Below are 18,552 nucleotides of genomic sequence, written 5' to 3' on the forward strand. Positions count from 1 at the left end.
AATGTGATCTCCAAAAGCCAAATGGCGCTCTTTCCCTTCTCAGCCCTGCCGTGTCTCCAAACAACCGTTTATTACCACATGTGGGGTATTGTTTTACTCGGGAGAAATTGCTTTACAAATTTTACGGTGCTTTTTCTCCTTTAGTCCTTGTGGAAATGAGAAAAAAAATCACTAAACCTACATTTTCTTTGAAGAAATGTTGATTTTAATTTTCACGGCCTACTTCCAATAATTTCTGTAAAAAACCTGTGCGGTCAAAATGCTCACTATACCCCTAGATAATTTCCTTGAAGTGTGTCGTTTCCCAAATGGGGTCACTTTTGGGGGATTTTGACTGTTTTGGCACCGCAAGAGCCCTTCAAACCTGACATGGTGCCTAAAATATATTCTAACAAAAATAAGGCCCCAAAATCCTCTAGGTGCTCCTTTGCTTCTGAGGCCGGTGCTTCAGTCCAGTAGCACGCTATGGCCACATGTGGGATATTTCCTAAAACTGCAGAAACTGGGCAATAAATATTGAGTTGCATTTCTCTGGTAAAACCTTCTGTGTTATAAAAAAAAAATTGTACTAAAAATTTATTTCTGCAAAAAAATATGAAATTTGTAAATTTCACCTCTACTTTGCTTTAATTCCTGTGACATGTGTAAAGGGTTAAGACATTTTCTAAATGTTGTTTTGAATACTTTGAGGGGTGAAGTTTTTAAAATGGGGTGACTTTTTGGGGGTTTCTAATATATAAGGCCCTCAAAGCCACTTCACAACTGAACTGGCCCCTGTAAAAATAGCCTTTTGAAATTTTCTTGAAAATGTGAGAAATTGCTGCTAAAGTTCTAAGCCTTGTAACGTCCTAGAAAAATAAAAGGATGTTCAAAAAACGATGCCAATCTAAAGTAGACATATGGGGGATGTTAATTAGCAACAATTTTGTGTGGTATTACTGCCTGTCTTACAAGCAGATACATTTAAATTGAGAAAAATGTTAATTTTTGCAATTTTTCGCTAAATTTTGGTGTTTTTCACAATTAAATACTGAACATATCGAGCAAATTTTGCCAGTAACTTAAAGTCCAATGTGTCACGAGAAAACAATCTCAGAATCGCTTGGATAGGTGAAAGCATTCCGGAGTTATTACCACATAAAGTGACACATGTCAGATTTGAAAAATGAGGCTCGGTCAGGAAGGTCAAAAGTGGCTAAAGAGGGAAGGGGTTAAGGACCCAGCCTGTTTTGGCCTGGCTCTGTCACCAGTTTATAACTGCCCTATCTTCTACCTAATCTGATAGGCGCTTTAATATAGAGAGGCCATGTCTTTTCATTCTCCCGACACTCCGGTAAAGTTAATGAGGGAGTAATGCTGTGAGTACAGATGGGCATGAATGAAGAGAAGTGTATGACGCTGATTGGTCACTGATTGGTCAGCGTCATACACTTCTCTTCACTACGCCCAGTTGATGAAAAGTAAAAAAAAAACGCCAACTTGGGCATTAAGAACAAATTTGCATAACACTTAAAATGCTCATAACTGTCAATAATAAACATTTTTTTAAAACAAATAACACATTACTTCTCTACATTAACCCCTTAGTGACCAGCCCATTTTAGGCCTTAATGACCAAGCTATTTTATTCGTTTTTCTATAGTCGCATTCAAAGAGCTATAACTTTTTTATTTTTTCGTCTACATAGCTGTATGAGGACTTGTTTTTTGCGGGATTAGTTGTACTTTTTAATAGCACCATTTTTGGGTACATATTTTTTTTATTTACTTTTATTAACTTTTTTTGGGGGGGGGGGGATTATAAAAAAAAACCTGAAATTCCGCCATTGTTCTATGCGTTTTTAAATTGACGCCGTTCACTGTGCGGCGTAAATAACATGTTACCTTTATTCTATGGGTCGGTACGATTACGGCGATAATATGTAGAGGTTTTTTATGTTTTACGACTTTTGCACAATAAAAACACTTTTGAACTAAAATTATTTGTTTTTGCATCGTCGCTTTCCAAGAGCCGTAACTTTTTTATTTTTCCATCAATGTAGTGATTTTTTCGACTTGTTTTTTGCGGGACGAGACGTAGTTTTGATTGGTACTGTTTTGGGGTGTATGGGACTTATTGATTCATTTTTATTATGACTTTTTTGGGGGGCAATGGAAAAAAATTGCAATTTCGCCATTGTTTTTTGCGTTTTTTTTTTTTACGATGTTCACCTTGCGGTTTAAATGACATATTAACTTTATTAATGGAGTCATTACGATCGCGGCGATACAATATATGTGTACTTTTATTTATTTTTTACACTAACTAAAAACCATTTTATGGAAAAAAATGGATTTATTTTTTTACTGTACTTTTTATTAATAATCTTTATTTCACATTGGTGACTTATTTTATTAGTCCCACTAGGGGACTTTACTGTGCGATCTTCCGATCGCTGCTATAATGCTTTGGTATACTTCGTATACCAGAGCATTATTGCCTGTCAGTGTAAATCTGACAGGCAATCTGTTAGGACGTGCCTCCGGCGCGTCCTAACAGGCATATGTCCAGGGCAGACCTGGGGGCTTTTATCAAGCCCCCGGCTGCCATGACACCCCATCGGAGACCCGCGATTGCATTCACGGGCCGCCGATGGGTGACAGAGGGAGCTCACTCCCTCTGTAAACAAAGTTAAATGCCGCGGTCGCTATTGACGGCGGCATTTAACGGGTTAAACGGCCGCGATCGAAGTAAACTTCGATCGCGGGCATTGGAGCAGGAGCCCAGCTGTTATCAGACAGCAGAGCCCCGGCTCCAGCCTGCACGGGAGACCCGTGCAGGACTTAGGCTAGGCGAACGTGAAAAGGCGTCAGCCTAGCCTAAGGCCCCTTAGTGACCGACGTGAAAAGGCGTATTGGTGGTCACTAAGGGGTTAAAGCGCCTATCAGATTAGGTAGAAGATAGGGCAGTTATAAACTGGTGATAGAACCTCTTTACAGACACATCCAATATTTTCAAATGGGTCACTTTGTGGTAATAACTTCAGAATGCTTTTATGTATCCAAGGGATTCAGAGACTGTTTTCTCGTGACACATTATACTTTAAGTTAGTGGCAAAATTTGGTCGATACATTGTGTTTATATGTGAAAAACAACAAAATTGAGAAAATTTGCAAAAACTAGCATTTTTCAAATTTTTTATGTATTTACTTGTAAGACAGATAGAAATACCACACAAAATAGTTACTAGTTAACATTTACCATACGTCTACTTTACATTGGCATTGTTTTTTTTAAAAGTCCTTTTATTTTTCTAGGACGTTACAAGGCTTATAACTAGCAGCAATCTCACATTTTCAAGAAAATTTCAAAAGACTATTTGTTCAGTTCTGAAGTTCTAGAAAGTCCCCATAAATCACCCCATTTTAAAAATTGCACCCCTCAATGTATTCAAAACATCAAAACAGCATTCAGAAAGCTTCTTAACCTCTTAGGCGTTTTACAGGAATTAAAGCAAAGTAGGTGAAACTTGCAATTAAAAAAAAAATTTTGCCAAAATTAATTTGTAATAAAAAAAAAATCCGTAACACAGAAGGTTTTACCAAAGAAATGCAACTCAATATTTATTGCCCAGATTCTGTAGTTTAGAAATATCCCACATGTTGCCCTAGTGTGCTATGCGACAAACACCGGCCTCAGAACCAAAGACGCACCTAGAGGATTTTGGGGTCTCCTTTTTTTTTTTGTAGAGTATATTTTAGGCACCATGTCAGGTTTGAAGAGGTCTTGTGGTACCAAAGCAGTGGAAACCCCCAAAAGTGACCCCGTTTTTTGAAACTACACCCCTCAAGAAATGTATCTAGGGCTATAGTTAGCATTTTGACCCCAGTTTTTTTTTTGCTAAAACTTATTGGAATTAGTCTGTAAAAATGAAAACCTGACAGCCACATTTGCTTTTATTGGCAAAGTAATTAATTTCAATGTTTGCTTGTCCCCGGCCCTAGCCCTTTGTTTAATTGGTCTTTGCGAAATTCCACAGGATTTACGTTATGTAGTAGGTCATATAATTTTTACAGCTAGATTACTCATTGCTCAGACATGGAAATCCCATGTTCCCCTGACGGTAGCAGAGCGGATTAATTTCGACTACACCATGGAAAAAATGGTGGCGATTCGGCTTAATTCTGTAGGCAAATTTACAAGTCAATGGTCCACATGGTTTGACTTTGACATCGGGAGCTTCTGTGCCTGCTATTACCTCAACTTAAAGCGTAACTAAACGTTCGATCAACTTTTTATTTTCTAGCAGCATGTGTAATATAAATATATTTTGTAATCTACTTTATTACTGAATTAATTTGGGCTCCTTTTTGTGTTATATGTGTTTTAAATGGCCACTGACGCTTTTCTACCGCATTTTATTTCTTGTATTTCTCCTGTTGCTAGCAGAAATCCGTACACCGTGTGAATGTGTCAGTGTACGGATTCTGCTGCCTATGAGTACGGGTGGGTGGTGCCCCCATCCTGACGTCAGATGTGCACGCCCCCATCGTGACGTCAAGAAGGTCTCTCTGCCTCTATTCACTACACAGTTCTCTATAGAGTGACCGACAGCAGCAGAGCGCATAGAAGACTGTGCCTTGTCTCTCTGCCTGGGTGATTCTCCCCCTTCCCTCCGGCAAAGAGTCTCAGGACATCTGAGCTGATAATTAGCATCAGATAAGACTAGGACTGCTCCGTTCCCCCGATGCACCATTTGGAAAGCAGATTTTGCTGGAATGGTTTTCAGTGCGATGTCGTGTTTGCCACACCCTGGACTACAACAGTGCAAAGCCCCCTTAAGTGACCCTATTTTGGAAACTACACCCCTGAAAGAATTCTTCAGGTGTAAAGTTAGCATTTTGACCCCACAGATTTTTTTGCAGAATTTATTGGAATTTGAAAATCAAATTTTTTTCTAATAAAATGTTGTTTTAGCTCATTTTTTTCATTTTTACAATAGATAAAAGGAGAAAAAGCACCCTAACATTTGTAAAGCAACCTCTTCTGAACACAGCAATAACCCATGTGTGGTAATAAACTGCTGTTTGGACACACGGCAGGGCTTAGAAAGGTAGGAGAACCATTTGACTTTTGGAGCTCAAGTTTTGCTGGAATGGTTTGCGGCGCCACGTCACATTTGCAAAGCCCCTGAGGGGCCAAAACAGTGCAATCTCCACGAACGTAACCCCATTTGGGAAACTACACCCCTCAAGGAATTTATCTAGCGGTATCGTGAGCATTTTGACCACACTTTTTTGGCTAAATTGATTGCATTTGAGCAGGGAAAATGAAAACCTACATTTTTTCCCACTAAAATGTTGATTTTTCATTAAAGGAGATAAAACAACCCAACACTTGTAAAGCAATTTCTCTAGAGTCCGGCAATACCGCATATGTGGTCATAAATTGCTGTTTGGACACACCGCAGGGCTCAGAATGGCAGGAGAACTACTTGGCATGCAGATTTTGCTTGATTGGTTTTTGGGCGCCATGTCACATTTGCAGAGCCCCTGAAGTACCAGTACAGCAGAAACCCCTGAGAAGTGACTCCATTTTGGAAACTATAGCCCTTAGGGCATTCATCTAGGGGTGTAGTGAGTTTTGATCCCACAGGTCTTTCATAGATTTTATTAGAATTAGGCAGTGGAAATGAAAAATTTTATTTTTCCTAAAAATATTTCGTTTTTGCTCCCAATTTTTTATTTTCACAATGGGTAGTAGGAAAATAAAACACCACAATTTGTTCCAAGTTCTCCCGAGTACGGCAATACCCCAATGTGTGGCCCTAAACTGCTGTTTGCTGGACTGATTTATGGGCGCCATGTCGCATTTGCAGAGCTCCCTTAGGTACCAGAGTAGAGGACATATGACAGGGCTTAGGAGTGAAAGAGCAAATGTGCATTTGAGGCCTATTTTGGCGATTTTCGTAGCATTGGCCCACAATGGCAGGGCTCTGGGGTCAAATAGTAAAAACAAACCCCCAAGTAATGACCCCCATTATGGAATCTGCACCCCTCAAGGCATTTTTTAAGGGGTGTAGTGAGCATTTTGACCCCACAGGTTTTTGTTGTTTTTTTTTTTATTAGAAATGAACGCTCAGTGGCTGGTGCAAAGTGAAAATTCCAATTTTCCAGAGATATGCAATTTTAGTGCACAATGTGTTGTGCCCAGCTCGTGCCACTGAACACAAATACTAATCTGTTCACATGTTGTGGTGCTGCGGGGTGGTAACTGTTGCTGTAGTGCACCACTTGTAGGGGACGTGGCCCAGAGCCAAGGAGGCTTGGCACAGCCTGATAGAATGGGTGCTTTTGGGCCTCTGGATTGCTCACTCCTCGGGAGCGGTGCTGCGGTGGCGGGGGCCACCATGCGGTGCTGCAACCGATAGAGTAAGTACCCACTTTGAAAGAGGTGGCCTTGAAGTGGCAAGGGGGCTTATACAGTTTGATTAAAATGTTAACAAATAACCTCATGTTTAGGTTTATAAATTCAGATCAATGTATACATTGTGGATGTGCGGTCCATGTCTAGTTTCTCACAATACTGATACTCAAATACCTTAAAATGTTAAGCGGGTTCTCCCGGGTATGGGGATGGCATATTCGTGGACTTAAACTGCTGTTTGGGTAGGCTGCAGGGCTCAGAAGGGAGGGACGGCATTTTGCTTTTGGAGCGCAGATTTTGCTTGGGGTTTGCTGGTATTTCAGTTTATAATGTGGTGGCATATGTAATCTGTGCGGAGTATATCAGGGCATAATAAGAGAGGGTATAATAATGGAGTAAATAAATAAATAATCCGCAGATATGCGGCCAGTGCTGCACTGACAATTGGTGCCCAATCTTATCCGCTTCTGAAACACACTGCACATTTTGCATCGCCATATTCGGAGAGCCAGAACTTTAATTTTTTCGCCAACAGAGCTGTGTGAGGGCTTATTTGTTGCGGAACAATCAGTAGTTTTCTGTGGTACATGTGATTTTTTGATCACTTATTATTTCATTTCTTGGCAAGCAAGGTGACCAAAAACCAGCAATTCTGCTAAAGTTTTTGTGTTTTTTTAACGGCGGTCACCGTGAGCTATAAATGACCTTTACTTTATTCTGCGGGTCGATACGATTACGTCAATACCATATGTACATAGTTGCTGTTTTTTGAATGTTTTGCAGCGTCTGCACAATAAAATCACTTTTGTTTCGTGTCGCCATATTCGGAGAGCCATAACTTTATTTTTTGTCAAAAAAGCTGTGGCAGGTTGCGGTATAATTTTGAGGTACATGCAACTTTTTGATAACTTTTGTTTATTCCATTTTGGGAGGGGAAGTGTCAAAAAAAACAGCGATTCTGAAATTTTTACACAGTGTTTACCGTGCGGGTAAATTTGCGTCATTTTTATAGTTCGGGTTGTTACGGACGCGGTGATACCAAATGTGTACTTTTTAAAATGTTTTCAGTTTTTTCCTATAATAAAAGACTTAAAAAAACTAAAAAAAAAACTGCCTTTTTTTCCTTAAAGAGGCTCTGTCACCAGATTATAAGCGCCCTATCTCCTACATAATCTGATTGGCGCTGTAATGTAGATAACAGCAGTGGTTTTTATTTTCAAAAACTATTTTTGAGCAAGTTATGAGCTTGTTTAGATTTATGCTAATGAGTTTCTCAATGGACAACTGGGCGTGTTTTTACTTTTTACCAACTGGACAGAGGAGTGTATGAGGCTGACCAATCAGTGACTAATCAGTGTCCTGCACTTCTCATTGTTCCAGCCCAGCATGATCCACAGCACAGTGTGATTGTGCAGTGAAAGAAGCCCGGCTGGAACAATGAGAAGTGTATGATGCTGATTGGTCACTGATTGGTCAGCCTCATACACTTCTCATTGTTCCAGCCCAGCTTCTTTCACTGCACAATCACACTGTGCTGTGGATCATGCTGGGCTGGAACAATGAGAAGTGCAGGACACTGATTGGTCAGCCTCATACATTCCTCTGTACAACACCCATTTGGTAAAAAGTAAAAAACACGCCCAGTTGTCCATTGAGAAACTCATTAGCATAAATCTAAACTAGCTCATAACTTGCTCAAAAATTATAGTTTTTCAAAATAAAAACCACTGCTATCTACATTACAGCGCCAATCAGATTATGTAGAAGATAGGGCTCTTATAATCTGGTGACAGAGCCTCTTTAATTTGAAACTTTTTTCTACAACATTTTTATTAACTTTTTTTTTTTTGTGTCCCACTATTGGACTTGAAGGCATGAAGACCTGATCGCTATTCTAATACACTGCATTACCTACATAGTGTAGCGTATTAGAGCGGTCAGCTATTAACTAAAAGCAAGTCAATTAGGCTTTGCCTTCCGGCGGGGCCAAATAGGCTTCCGTACCAGGCGGCCATTGTTAGGCCTCCGGTTGTTATAGCAACGTAAACGCCCGAAGAGCTTTTTTTCCTCCCGCGAGATCGTTTTTCTGCTTGTGGGAAATAAAACGCCTCCGTCTCCCATTGAAATCAATGGAAGCCATTTTCGGACGTTTTTTGGCGCGGTTTCCGTGTAAAAAAAAAACTGTGTGAAGAACCCTTACAGGGGGTTTTGTTACAATTAGAGTACGTGCTGCATCTAGTATTCTACAACAGACCCATCTGTTTTCTTTGGAGATTTGATTAACAGTAAGACCCCATGCACACGAACGTGCTTTTGCGGCCGCAATGCCCCTGAAAATCCACGGGAGAATTGTGGCCCACCATTCATTTCTATGGGCCCATGCACACGACCGTGGTTTCCACAGTCCATGCATGGCCCATGGTCCAGGCTCATAGAAAATAATGGATGCGGCCATGTGCACAGCCCGCGACTTGCGGGCGGCTCACTGATGACACTGCGGCTGGCCGACCCGAAAATAACAGCCGTGCACATGGCTAGGGTCGTGTGCATGAGGCCTTAGGGTAGGTTCACACTAAGTTTTTTGACACGGAAACTGTGCCAAAGAACGTCCGAAAATGCTTGATTTCAATGGGAGGCAGAGGTGTTTTTTTTCCGTCTCGCGGGAAAAAGAAGCGGCATGCTCTATCTTCGGGCGTTTAAGTCTCTGACCTCCCATTGACATCAATGGGAGGCAGAGAATACGTATTTTGCAGCGTTTTTTGCCCGCTGCGCTCTATGGCCGGGGGAGAAAAACGCAGCGAAAGACGCGGCAGATGGAATTTTGAGGCAGAATTTTCTTCTTGCAAAAAAACTGTGTGAACATATCCTTACATTTAATAAGGCTAATTCCATTGTATAACCAGTGAATATACTATTATGGGAGGTATAAACCTTATTTATATTCTGTACTCCACCATTACAGACCTGATTATATATTATATAAAAGACATGAAATACTTTACCTTCAGGTATGTTAAATGGAGGCTTGTAATTGAAATCTAAAGAAAAATCTGGTCCCTCGCAAAGCCTGTGACAGGCAATTGGGAAAATGGGCTCAAGCAACACAAGACGGGCCTCAAAATAATCCTTTATAGCATCTTCTACTACTCTGGAGAGTCTGCGAGGAGAATGTATTAGATTAGACACAAATGATATAAAAGATCATGAAAACAGCACAAAAACACATTTAAATCAGCTTCTTGTAAAAGATACATTTATATCTAGAGCACTTACATCTCCAGCTGTAGTGAACCTACACAGATATATTATTGTTACAACAGAATATAGCACTAAAAAGGAGAATATATGTAGAGTGCCCTCAGCGCGTGAGCAAACGCAATCTTTTACCTAAAGACATGAAATGTTTCCCACTGCCCGATCAGCAGTGAATGCAAATGAAAAAAGAACTGCAGGTGGTGAACATCAACGCGTACATTCAGTTATATGGGACTTCCAATATATCATAGAGACATGTCAGACTCCCAATACCCCCAGCAACTAACTGAATCTGGCAGAAGGAGTCTTCACGTCGCCATATGTAGAATTACAACGGACATTCAGATGGATGGCTGTCCATGTAATGCAGTCAGCTAATAGGGCATGTGGGGAGGGTAGGTTTGATACTAAAGTCCTGAATGCCCACGTAACCAGGCTAGAAACAGAAAGAACACTTACTTTTGCAAATGGCCATTAAGTAACTCAAAGAGCACATTATCGCTTTGTTTCGCGAACTGTAAAGCATTGCTCTGGTGCTTTGTTAGTACATTACAATCGGCGCCGTGTTCTATCAAGAGTCGGACACTGTCAACATTTCCTTTTTTACAAGCCTAAAAAAACAAGAAGAATTGTTTTGTTATATATGGGTATTTAGAACTAGGACGCCGAGTCTGATGAAACCATCATCTTTCTAACAGGAGTTTATGCCACGTATACAGGGATTACTACAATTTTACAGAGGACCTTTCAGCACTCCTGACATATCTGGATTAGTAATAGTTGCACAGAATTGTTTTTTTGGAGAATGCCATCCCTCTGGTTGGTCGCATTGCCCTTATCAATGAAGTGTGTCCCTATACACACACGGACATTGTCCAATCCCTGCTGACAGCATCAGATTGTGTAGGAACAGCTTAAAGGAACAGTGTCATCACAAAATATTTTTTTATATGTTAAAGATGTTAGTGCTTTATTAAAAACGTTTATATTCATTTGTGTGTTTGTGTTTTACTTTTTCTTCCCTATGGGGGCTGCCATTTTTTGTTCCATTTCTGTGTGTGTCGATTAACGACACATACAGACATGGAATACGGCAACCACAGTCCCATAGGGACTGCGAACGGCTCCCGTCCCATTGACTGCAGTGTACGGCGTCTGTGTGGGAACTGCGCATGCGCCGCTCCCACACAGTCCTATTCGAAATTGGCGCCGTCCGGCGCCATTTTCCTGTGGACCGGAAGTCGCGGCCGGACAGTAATATTACTACTTCCGGTCGCGGCTTCCGGATTTGTGCACTTGCACCAGCGGCAGCAAACGGAGCGGACGGGCCGGAGGGAGCCGCGGCGGCAGGAGCAGGTAAGAGATTTCAATGTATGTTCGTGTTTGTGTGTGTTTACTACTGTATGTAAACCTACTACACTGTGGGTTAGCTCAAAAAATGGCGACACACAGTGTAGGAGGTTACATCGTTCAAACCCCTCGTTTATCCCGGCACTAGCCAGGATAAAGGAGGGGGGGATGCTGAGAGCTCACTAGAGCGAGGGCTTTTAACCCAATGTTGCAATGCTGCAATTTTGGGAACAGCTCCATCTAGTGACCAAAAATGGGTAGTATTATAAATTAGAAATAATTTATAATATTACCTGGACTCGTGCAAAAAAATAAAAAAAATTTGAACAGTGTTTAATCACCCACACACTAAATGTTTAATTTTTTAAAAAAAAACATGTTTTTCTGGCAACACATTCCCTTTAAGTGATAAGCGGAAAGGTTACACCCAGTTGTCAATTTAGTCCTACATTTCCATGAAGAATAACAGGACTAGCACAACGCAGAGCTCTAAGAAAAGGTGCTGCCGAATGGTTATTTCGTGGGCAATACAACTACCGGTATTTACTAAAACAGATGTCAGGACACGTCTTTGAAGGGTCAGAAAACAAAAAAAAAAAACCACATGAACATACCACACTGATCAAATCTACAGACTGAATGAGCAATTGACAGTAATGGGAACATATTAAAAGAAAAAAATCTAAGCCCTAGAACGACCCACATAGAACAAAGTTCATGATGGGAATATATGTGAAGAAGCCTTTTCACCATTATGAATTCTTTACACACTTTTGCCTCCACCTCTAGTAGTGCCACAAATAACATGTAAAGTGGACATTACAAACTACAAAGGGTTACACAAGAGGAGCCACAAAATACCTTCATCAGAGCAGTTTCTCCAGTCACTTGTTGTAAATTCACAAAAGCACCAGCTTCCAAGAGCAGGGCCACTGTAGTCAGGTAATTCTAAAGAAAGAAGAGGATCAAAAATTTATTCACAGAACACCAATATAAATAGCTGCAAGAGGAGGTAGAAAATGATAAATAATTCAGGAAATTTCACAGATATTCAATAGAAGGGCAATACGCATCATTTGGCTGATTTGGGCAAAATGGCCAGTTTCTCTGTTCTGTATAGACAATGTGACCACTGACACAAAAAGGGGTTCTCTCATAATGATCATTTCTCACCTATCCACAGGATGGATGATAAATGTCTGAGCGGTAGGGGTCCGACCGCTGGGATCCCTACCGATCCCGAAGTGCCCTATGTGAATGGAGAGTCTCTGCGCATGATCGGCCACCGCTCCTTTCACTTTCTATGGGGCTGCCGAAGATAGCGCTCAGTTATCTCCAGTAGCCCAATAGAAAATGATCATTATGAGAAATCCCCTTTAACAGTTGGAGAGTAAAAAAGGAGTTGGAACACGTAAAAGAGGAGATCTGACGAGTAAACGCACGGCTGCTTAGCGGGAGATCTCCAAAATCTATATTCCAGGTTATAACATTAGATCTATGGGTACAAAATGGGTAAACTTCGCAATATACGGATCCTAGTCTTCTGTTTAAAAGTGAACGCGATGATGGGTTGTCCACAACTATTACACGCGGTGTTGTAGTTTCATCCATGGTGGAGTCACATGCCGGCAACATCCCAACACAGAGAAAAGGGACTGGCAGAACAGGAAAGGAGCCGCATTAGTAAGATTAATAAGACTGATATACAGTGAAACCTCTGAGACCATCACTCAGGATTGCATTAAAAAAAAATAAAAATGGTCTTCTAGATGGACGATTCGTGTGACAGGAAATCTGATCTGATAAATGGATTACCTTCTCAGAGAGGCGCTATTTCAGACAAGTTTCACTGTATTACTTTTTTCTTTTAGATTTAGTTCCATAATTCATCAAAAAGACCCATGTATGAGGAAGATAGAAAAGAGTGACCCAAGGGAGCAACGCAGGGTAGAGTCATCCAATGACCATGAGCGGCAGATCGTAGAAATATTTGTTTGTAACCAAAAGAGAACACCGACAATAACAGAATTGTTGATGTAAGTTGCTCCGTCCTAATGGGGAAGAAATGCCGGCAAGCGAATGGCCAGCAGAAAAGACATATAAACGCAAGGACATTAAAACATCAGGTCACCTCTCACCTCACGCTCCAGGTACAATGGAAGTTTTTCCAAAATGTCTTAATTTGTGCCCATAAAGACCTATTGCTATATCTTGAAGCCATTACCGGTTCACACAAATACACGGACATGGAACAGTTTTCCGTATCACACACAGCACGCACTTCTTTTGCACGTTATTAAGAGAAAAAAAATACACGTGACGTTTTCCTGTATTAAAAGATCTTTGCTAAACTGGCATATAAATAAAAGAATACCCACTTTTTCAGTTGCATGAATTAGGGCAGTTGTCCCGTTCTTCTGCTTGCCATTGATTTTGGCTCCCTTCTTTATCAGAAGCCTCAGAATGTCATCATGCCCTGCAGCGGCAGCCATCATGACTAGAGTCATCCCGCTGGCGTCCTACAGTGGCAAAGGCAAGGCTGGAATTAATACTGTAGCTCCTTCTCTCACAAATTCACACAGAACAAAACATAAATAAAATGTTATAGCAGGTCTCACTGCAGATCACGGAGGTATTCTCCCCTAGTAACCGTGCTTCTAGGAGAGAAGTTGGTGGCATAGAGGCATCATATAGCAGCACAGGGCGTGCCAACATGTAACGAACAGACCTGTAGCGATTCTGCATGCTGCCGTGCTGTGTATGTTAGGCCAAACGCTTACATGTCCTGAAAAAGTTTGCTAAACTGCACTCGCAGACACATATTATATAGAAGCCTATTCGGGATTGATAATACTTTATTATTAGCAATGTAATAACTTAGGATGCAACTCATAAGCGACTAGACCTAATACGGACTTCTTTATGGATAGCGCAACATGAGTAAGAATTGTAGGAGGTCTTGTCACCTCTCCTGACATGTTGATTTTAGTAAATACTTGTACTCCCCATGAAATAGCAATTCTGGGGCATCTTTTGTTCATATAGGTCCTCTATTATTCCTCCTAGTAATGTATCAATGTATTAACAACTTGGTGCTATTACTCCCCTTGTCAAGGGGGCGTGTCCCTACACAGTCTCACTCTGCAAGCACTGATTGGACAGTGTCAGTCTGTGCAGGGACACCCCCAAAACGGGAAACACCCAGTTTTCAATTTATCCATACATTTCTAAGAGGAATAACACAGAGAAACAGCACAATGTAGAGGTCTAAGAAAAGATGCTCCAGAATTGGAGCATCCCCAGGACAGAAAAAGCTGCTTGCGACCATTGCAAAAATTCCAACCGTGTCTGTTACGTGGCTAGCGAATCGCGGAAAAAAAAACCTCAAATAACTTACCTCCTGGTCCAAATTATACTCTTCTTTGGAATTCAGCGCATATTTTACAGTCAAGTAGTCACCATTTTTTACGGCTTCTTTCAATGCACCTGTTATATACAGAAAAAAAAAAAGGAAACTCACTACCATTTATTTCTCTGCTTGCACTGGACATTCCCACATACAGAAATCTCGGACTGCAGCCAGGGGCTTTACAGCGTGCCGTAGCCCCTTGGTTTATAATGTATCCGTCTCATGGCACGTGCACTTTAAGGTCAAAATTTGTATTTTATATAAAGACATACTACAGGTAAAACCTACTGTTTGATATCGGATCTTTTGGGATTATTTCATCTGATCCATCAAGGTGCCTTTGAAAGTCTTCCAGTGTCATCCACTCCAACTGCAGGTCCATTCCCACAACATGGGACCTGCTGTCCAGAGCTACTGCAATACACAAAATAGTTCTTACTATTAAAGATTTACAGCCGAGGAAAAAGTGGGAAACCGTACAAATCCCAATGGTTTGCTTGCTCGGCCTGTTCTAAGGTCAGAACACAAAATGCAACACACCTGAGCTGTCCTGCATGTGAGACACGGTATCCATAACTTCCTGATCTCCTTCAGACGTTCCAAATGTCCAGGAATCGGCCTCATCTTGCGCACTTCTTCTGTCTTTGAAAGTTGATTTCGCATCCTTCATCTTATAATCTTCTGGAAGTTTGTATTTAAAGGTGGTCTCTTCCTTCTTCTTTGTATTCTCCATACACTCTACACGATCCTCAGCAGATATTGTGAAGGCGTCATACACCTTGGTATCTGACACGATCATTAAAAACAGCACATTTAAATTTTACTTTCAGAAAGAATTCTCTTGAATAAATACCGAAACTTTAAAACCACCTTCAAGAAAAGGTCCACCTTTCAAAACCATTTATATATTAATATAATCTAGGTAATAATGGAGTAACTTCATAAATCCATTATACAGTATTGCTTAACTTGTACTGTTCCTGAGTTTTAGCCTGTATTATTGCCCAGAGTTGAATTCACAATTCTACTGACTGATAAAAAGTGCAACTTCAATTATAAACCAAAAATCATATGTTGCAGCACTTACTAGAAACTTTATCTTTGCAATAAAGTTCGTTAGCAGAGTCGTCCTCCGGCTGCGCAGACCCCCCCATGTTGCACACTCCAACAACGGACTGTAAAACCGTAGCAGAAGACACAGCCCTGTGTACGGTCTCCTAGTCAGACGAACCCTGCAGCAACCGCACTGTAGTCAATAGGAGCTTTGCTGCAGACTCCCTACAGAGGTCTAGGAGAGCTCACAAGGCTCTGTCTGCTGATGGATAGGTGATCAGTATATTGTCAGCGGGGGCCAAAACCCGGACCCCACACCGATCAGCTGTTCCAGCGCCCGGAGTCATGCATGGTCAGTGCCGGAAGCAAATGGCACCAACCACTGTATAGCGGCTGTTATGCAGTACCGCTCCTATTTAAGTGAATAGGAGCAGAGCTGCAGTAACCCAGCACGGCCACTATACTGTGGTTGGAGCCTTCTGCTTCTGGCACGGACCATGCATAATTCCAGCACCCAAAGGCAGCCGGAACAGCCAATGGGTGTGGGGCCGGGTATCGGACACCCACTGATCACATAAGATAACCTACCCTGTGGATAGGTCATCAGTATAAAAAACAGCCCCAAGCTGGACAACTCCTTTAACACTTGGAAGCATAACGTAGGACTAGTTCATGGGCTATACCATTCTTTTGAGCGGGGACATGGATCTACTGCACTGCTGTAAGAAAGGTAGGTGAGCAGAATTTTAAATATGTGTTATTGGTATGGTCTTAATACCACATGAGTAGGACGTCAATAATAAAAAGAAAATTCTAAAACTGTATCCACATCTGAATATATGCTGGTTGTGAACTCACTTTTTACCACCTTTGGATCCTTCTTTGCATCTTTTTCAGCGTCATGTTTCTTTTTGGGCTTGTCTTTGGACAGATCAGATTTCTTTACGTCTTTATTCTGGTGGAGATACAAAAGGAGTTAAAAAGTATCTAAGTATCTGACCAGAAAAATGATGGGCCCCGTGGAGTGCCTGGGCGTTGGCAGACTTCACATGATCTTGGTATGGTCGATCACATTTGTCACAGTAGAGAGTTGTGCCCCTTTCTTTTACAATGTACTTATGTGTGCTTATAGAACTGCAACAGAGTCATAAACCTCGCTCATAGACTTCAATGTGATTCTTGCTGGAATGTACCGAGTGCCTTTATTTCTCTTTATCAGTTTTATTTTCAAATTTTAATAATTTCCACTTTTTGCTTACGCATTATTACACGCCAAACACGCGATATGATTCTGTTGTATTGCTTGCATATTGCTCTATATTAATAGGCTTCTATCTGGATGTGTCTGCATTTCTATGTTATTGTTATTTTTTATTTCTAAAAAATAAAGATTTTAAATAAAAAGACATTAAGTATCTGACAAGAGGTTGCACTTGTGTATTATAAAAAGGACACAGTACATTTACAGCAGGACATCTAATTCAGTATGGACTGCGCAAAAAAGTACTTCAAAACCACCCACACAAAAAAAATGACAGAAATTATGAATGACGGCATCTGTACCAAAGACTGGCATCAGTATCTGCATTAAATGATTGCGGCAGTGGTACTGAAATAACGGTTATGAGAAATTAGCGGCTTCTCTGTAGGGGGTTTTAGGTTGTGTTGGATAACTTGGCGAGTACTTGACCTGTAGAGGAGGGGAAAAGCACAGGAGAAGCCCTGAAAGAAATAACGTGGGGGGGGGGGACACTGTGGCACTATGGGCAGTACCAGTGCCAGTCAGTCGTCTGGAAAACAGCCAATAATGAATATGTAACACTTTACTGTGTATATATCAGAGAAGAACAAAAGAAAAAAAAAAAAACAGAGCTCGTTCCCGAAAAATAAAAAGGGGCAGGCTTCGCTTCTCAGGACCATGCCAAGCATTGCTCAGCTCTTTCCATAACTTCCATGGAGTTCAATAGAGACAAGGCCATTCATCCATTTAAGCTGATGGAGCTGGCAGCTGCTGGGACCCCCATTCTCCTGATAGGTGGGGGGTCTGAGAGGTGGAATCGCCACCTATGATGTATTTATGACAAATCATATACTTTAAGAACACTGGTAACCATTGTAGTTAGACACATACCTCTGTCAAGGAGTCCACAGATTTCCGAGTCTTGTCATCACTACTTGGTCTAGAGTTTTTGGGGATCGGGGCTGGCAGCTTTTCTGCAGCGACGTGCTCCTTAATTTTATCAACAGACTTTTGTTTTTTCAGGAAACTCTTTTTCTCAAGATGGGTTTCATCGTAAAACATTGACTTTGTGGCATCATCTCTTTCAGCTTTCTTCTTGTGTTTCTTTTTCTTTTTTTTCAATTTTACATCATCAACCTCCTCGTCAAAAGTCTCTACAACGGCCTGCTCCTCCGGAACATCCACCACCATTTCCTGGCTTTTAATAGTCTCATCCTGAGCCAACTTGTCTCCATCATCCACAGGAACTTCACCGCTTATACTCCCAGCATTCACTTCAGGTTCTGGAGACTCTGGTTTATCAGTCTGCTCCATTTCAGGGACTTTTTTCATTTTTTTCTCTTTATGTTCTTCTTTAGCCTTTGCTTTACCATCCTTATTGTCCTCCTTTCTGGCTTTCTTAGCTTCCTTAGTCTCTTCCTTTTTTGGCTTCTTGATACTCAGGTCCTCTGTGCTTTCTGACAACCTTTTCTTTGGCTTGGAGTCAACAAGTTGATTTTCCAATGTTTCTGCCTCAGCCCTTGACTTTTCCTTGATTTTTCCAGATTTTGACTTCTTTTTTAAGTCCTCTTGTAGCATCCGGTCTTCTTCTTCCTTCGATTTCTTCTTTTTCTGGTTAGACTCATCTTTTGCGCTATGCTGAGAGTCACTGTCAGATTCTGCATCGAAAATATCGCTCAATTTTGGCTATGAAATGGTAAAAAATAAAAATAAATAAAAAACAGTCAGGTGTTAGCTGTATTGCGAACCCTTTAAATATAACAGAATCAACCTCTCTGACAATATTTTATCAGAAAATGCTGACTCCAATGAATTGAAATAGCCTCCTCCTATAGATCTT

The 18,552-nt window shown here is 41.0% G+C and overlaps 1 protein-coding gene across 2 annotated transcripts in view; it reads right to left on the reverse strand.

The window, feature by feature from the left end:
* The window catches only part of MPHOSPH8 (M-phase phosphoprotein 8), a 36,634-nt gene that overhangs the window by 12,730 nt on the left and 5,352 nt on the right, over positions 1–18,552 (reverse strand). Inside the window, exons 3-11 of one of the 2 annotated variants that reach the window (XM_075851618.1) lie at positions 17,604–18,398; positions 16,331–16,427; positions 14,960–15,205; positions 14,708–14,830; positions 14,408–14,496; positions 13,389–13,529; positions 11,872–11,958; positions 10,120–10,271; positions 9,408–9,562 (exon numbers count right to left, since the gene is read on the reverse strand). In XM_075851618.1, the coding sequence (XP_075707733.1) occupies positions 9,408–9,562; positions 10,120–10,271; positions 11,872–11,958; positions 13,389–13,529; positions 14,408–14,496; positions 14,708–14,830; positions 14,960–15,205; positions 16,331–16,427; positions 17,604–18,398 (1,885 nt within the window). Of the gene's footprint in view, positions 1–9,407; positions 9,563–10,119; positions 10,272–11,871; positions 11,959–13,388; positions 13,530–14,407; positions 14,497–14,707; positions 14,834–14,959; positions 15,206–16,330; positions 16,428–17,603; positions 18,399–18,552 lie in introns of both variants that reach the window. The other variant, XM_075851617.1, reaches the window with a different exon arrangement.

The sequence above is a fragment of the Rhinoderma darwinii genome, chromosome 2 (genome assembly GCF_050947455.1).
Source record: "Rhinoderma darwinii isolate aRhiDar2 chromosome 2, aRhiDar2.hap1, whole genome shotgun sequence".
NCBI lineage: Eukaryota > Metazoa > Chordata > Amphibia > Anura > Rhinodermatidae > Rhinoderma > Rhinoderma darwinii.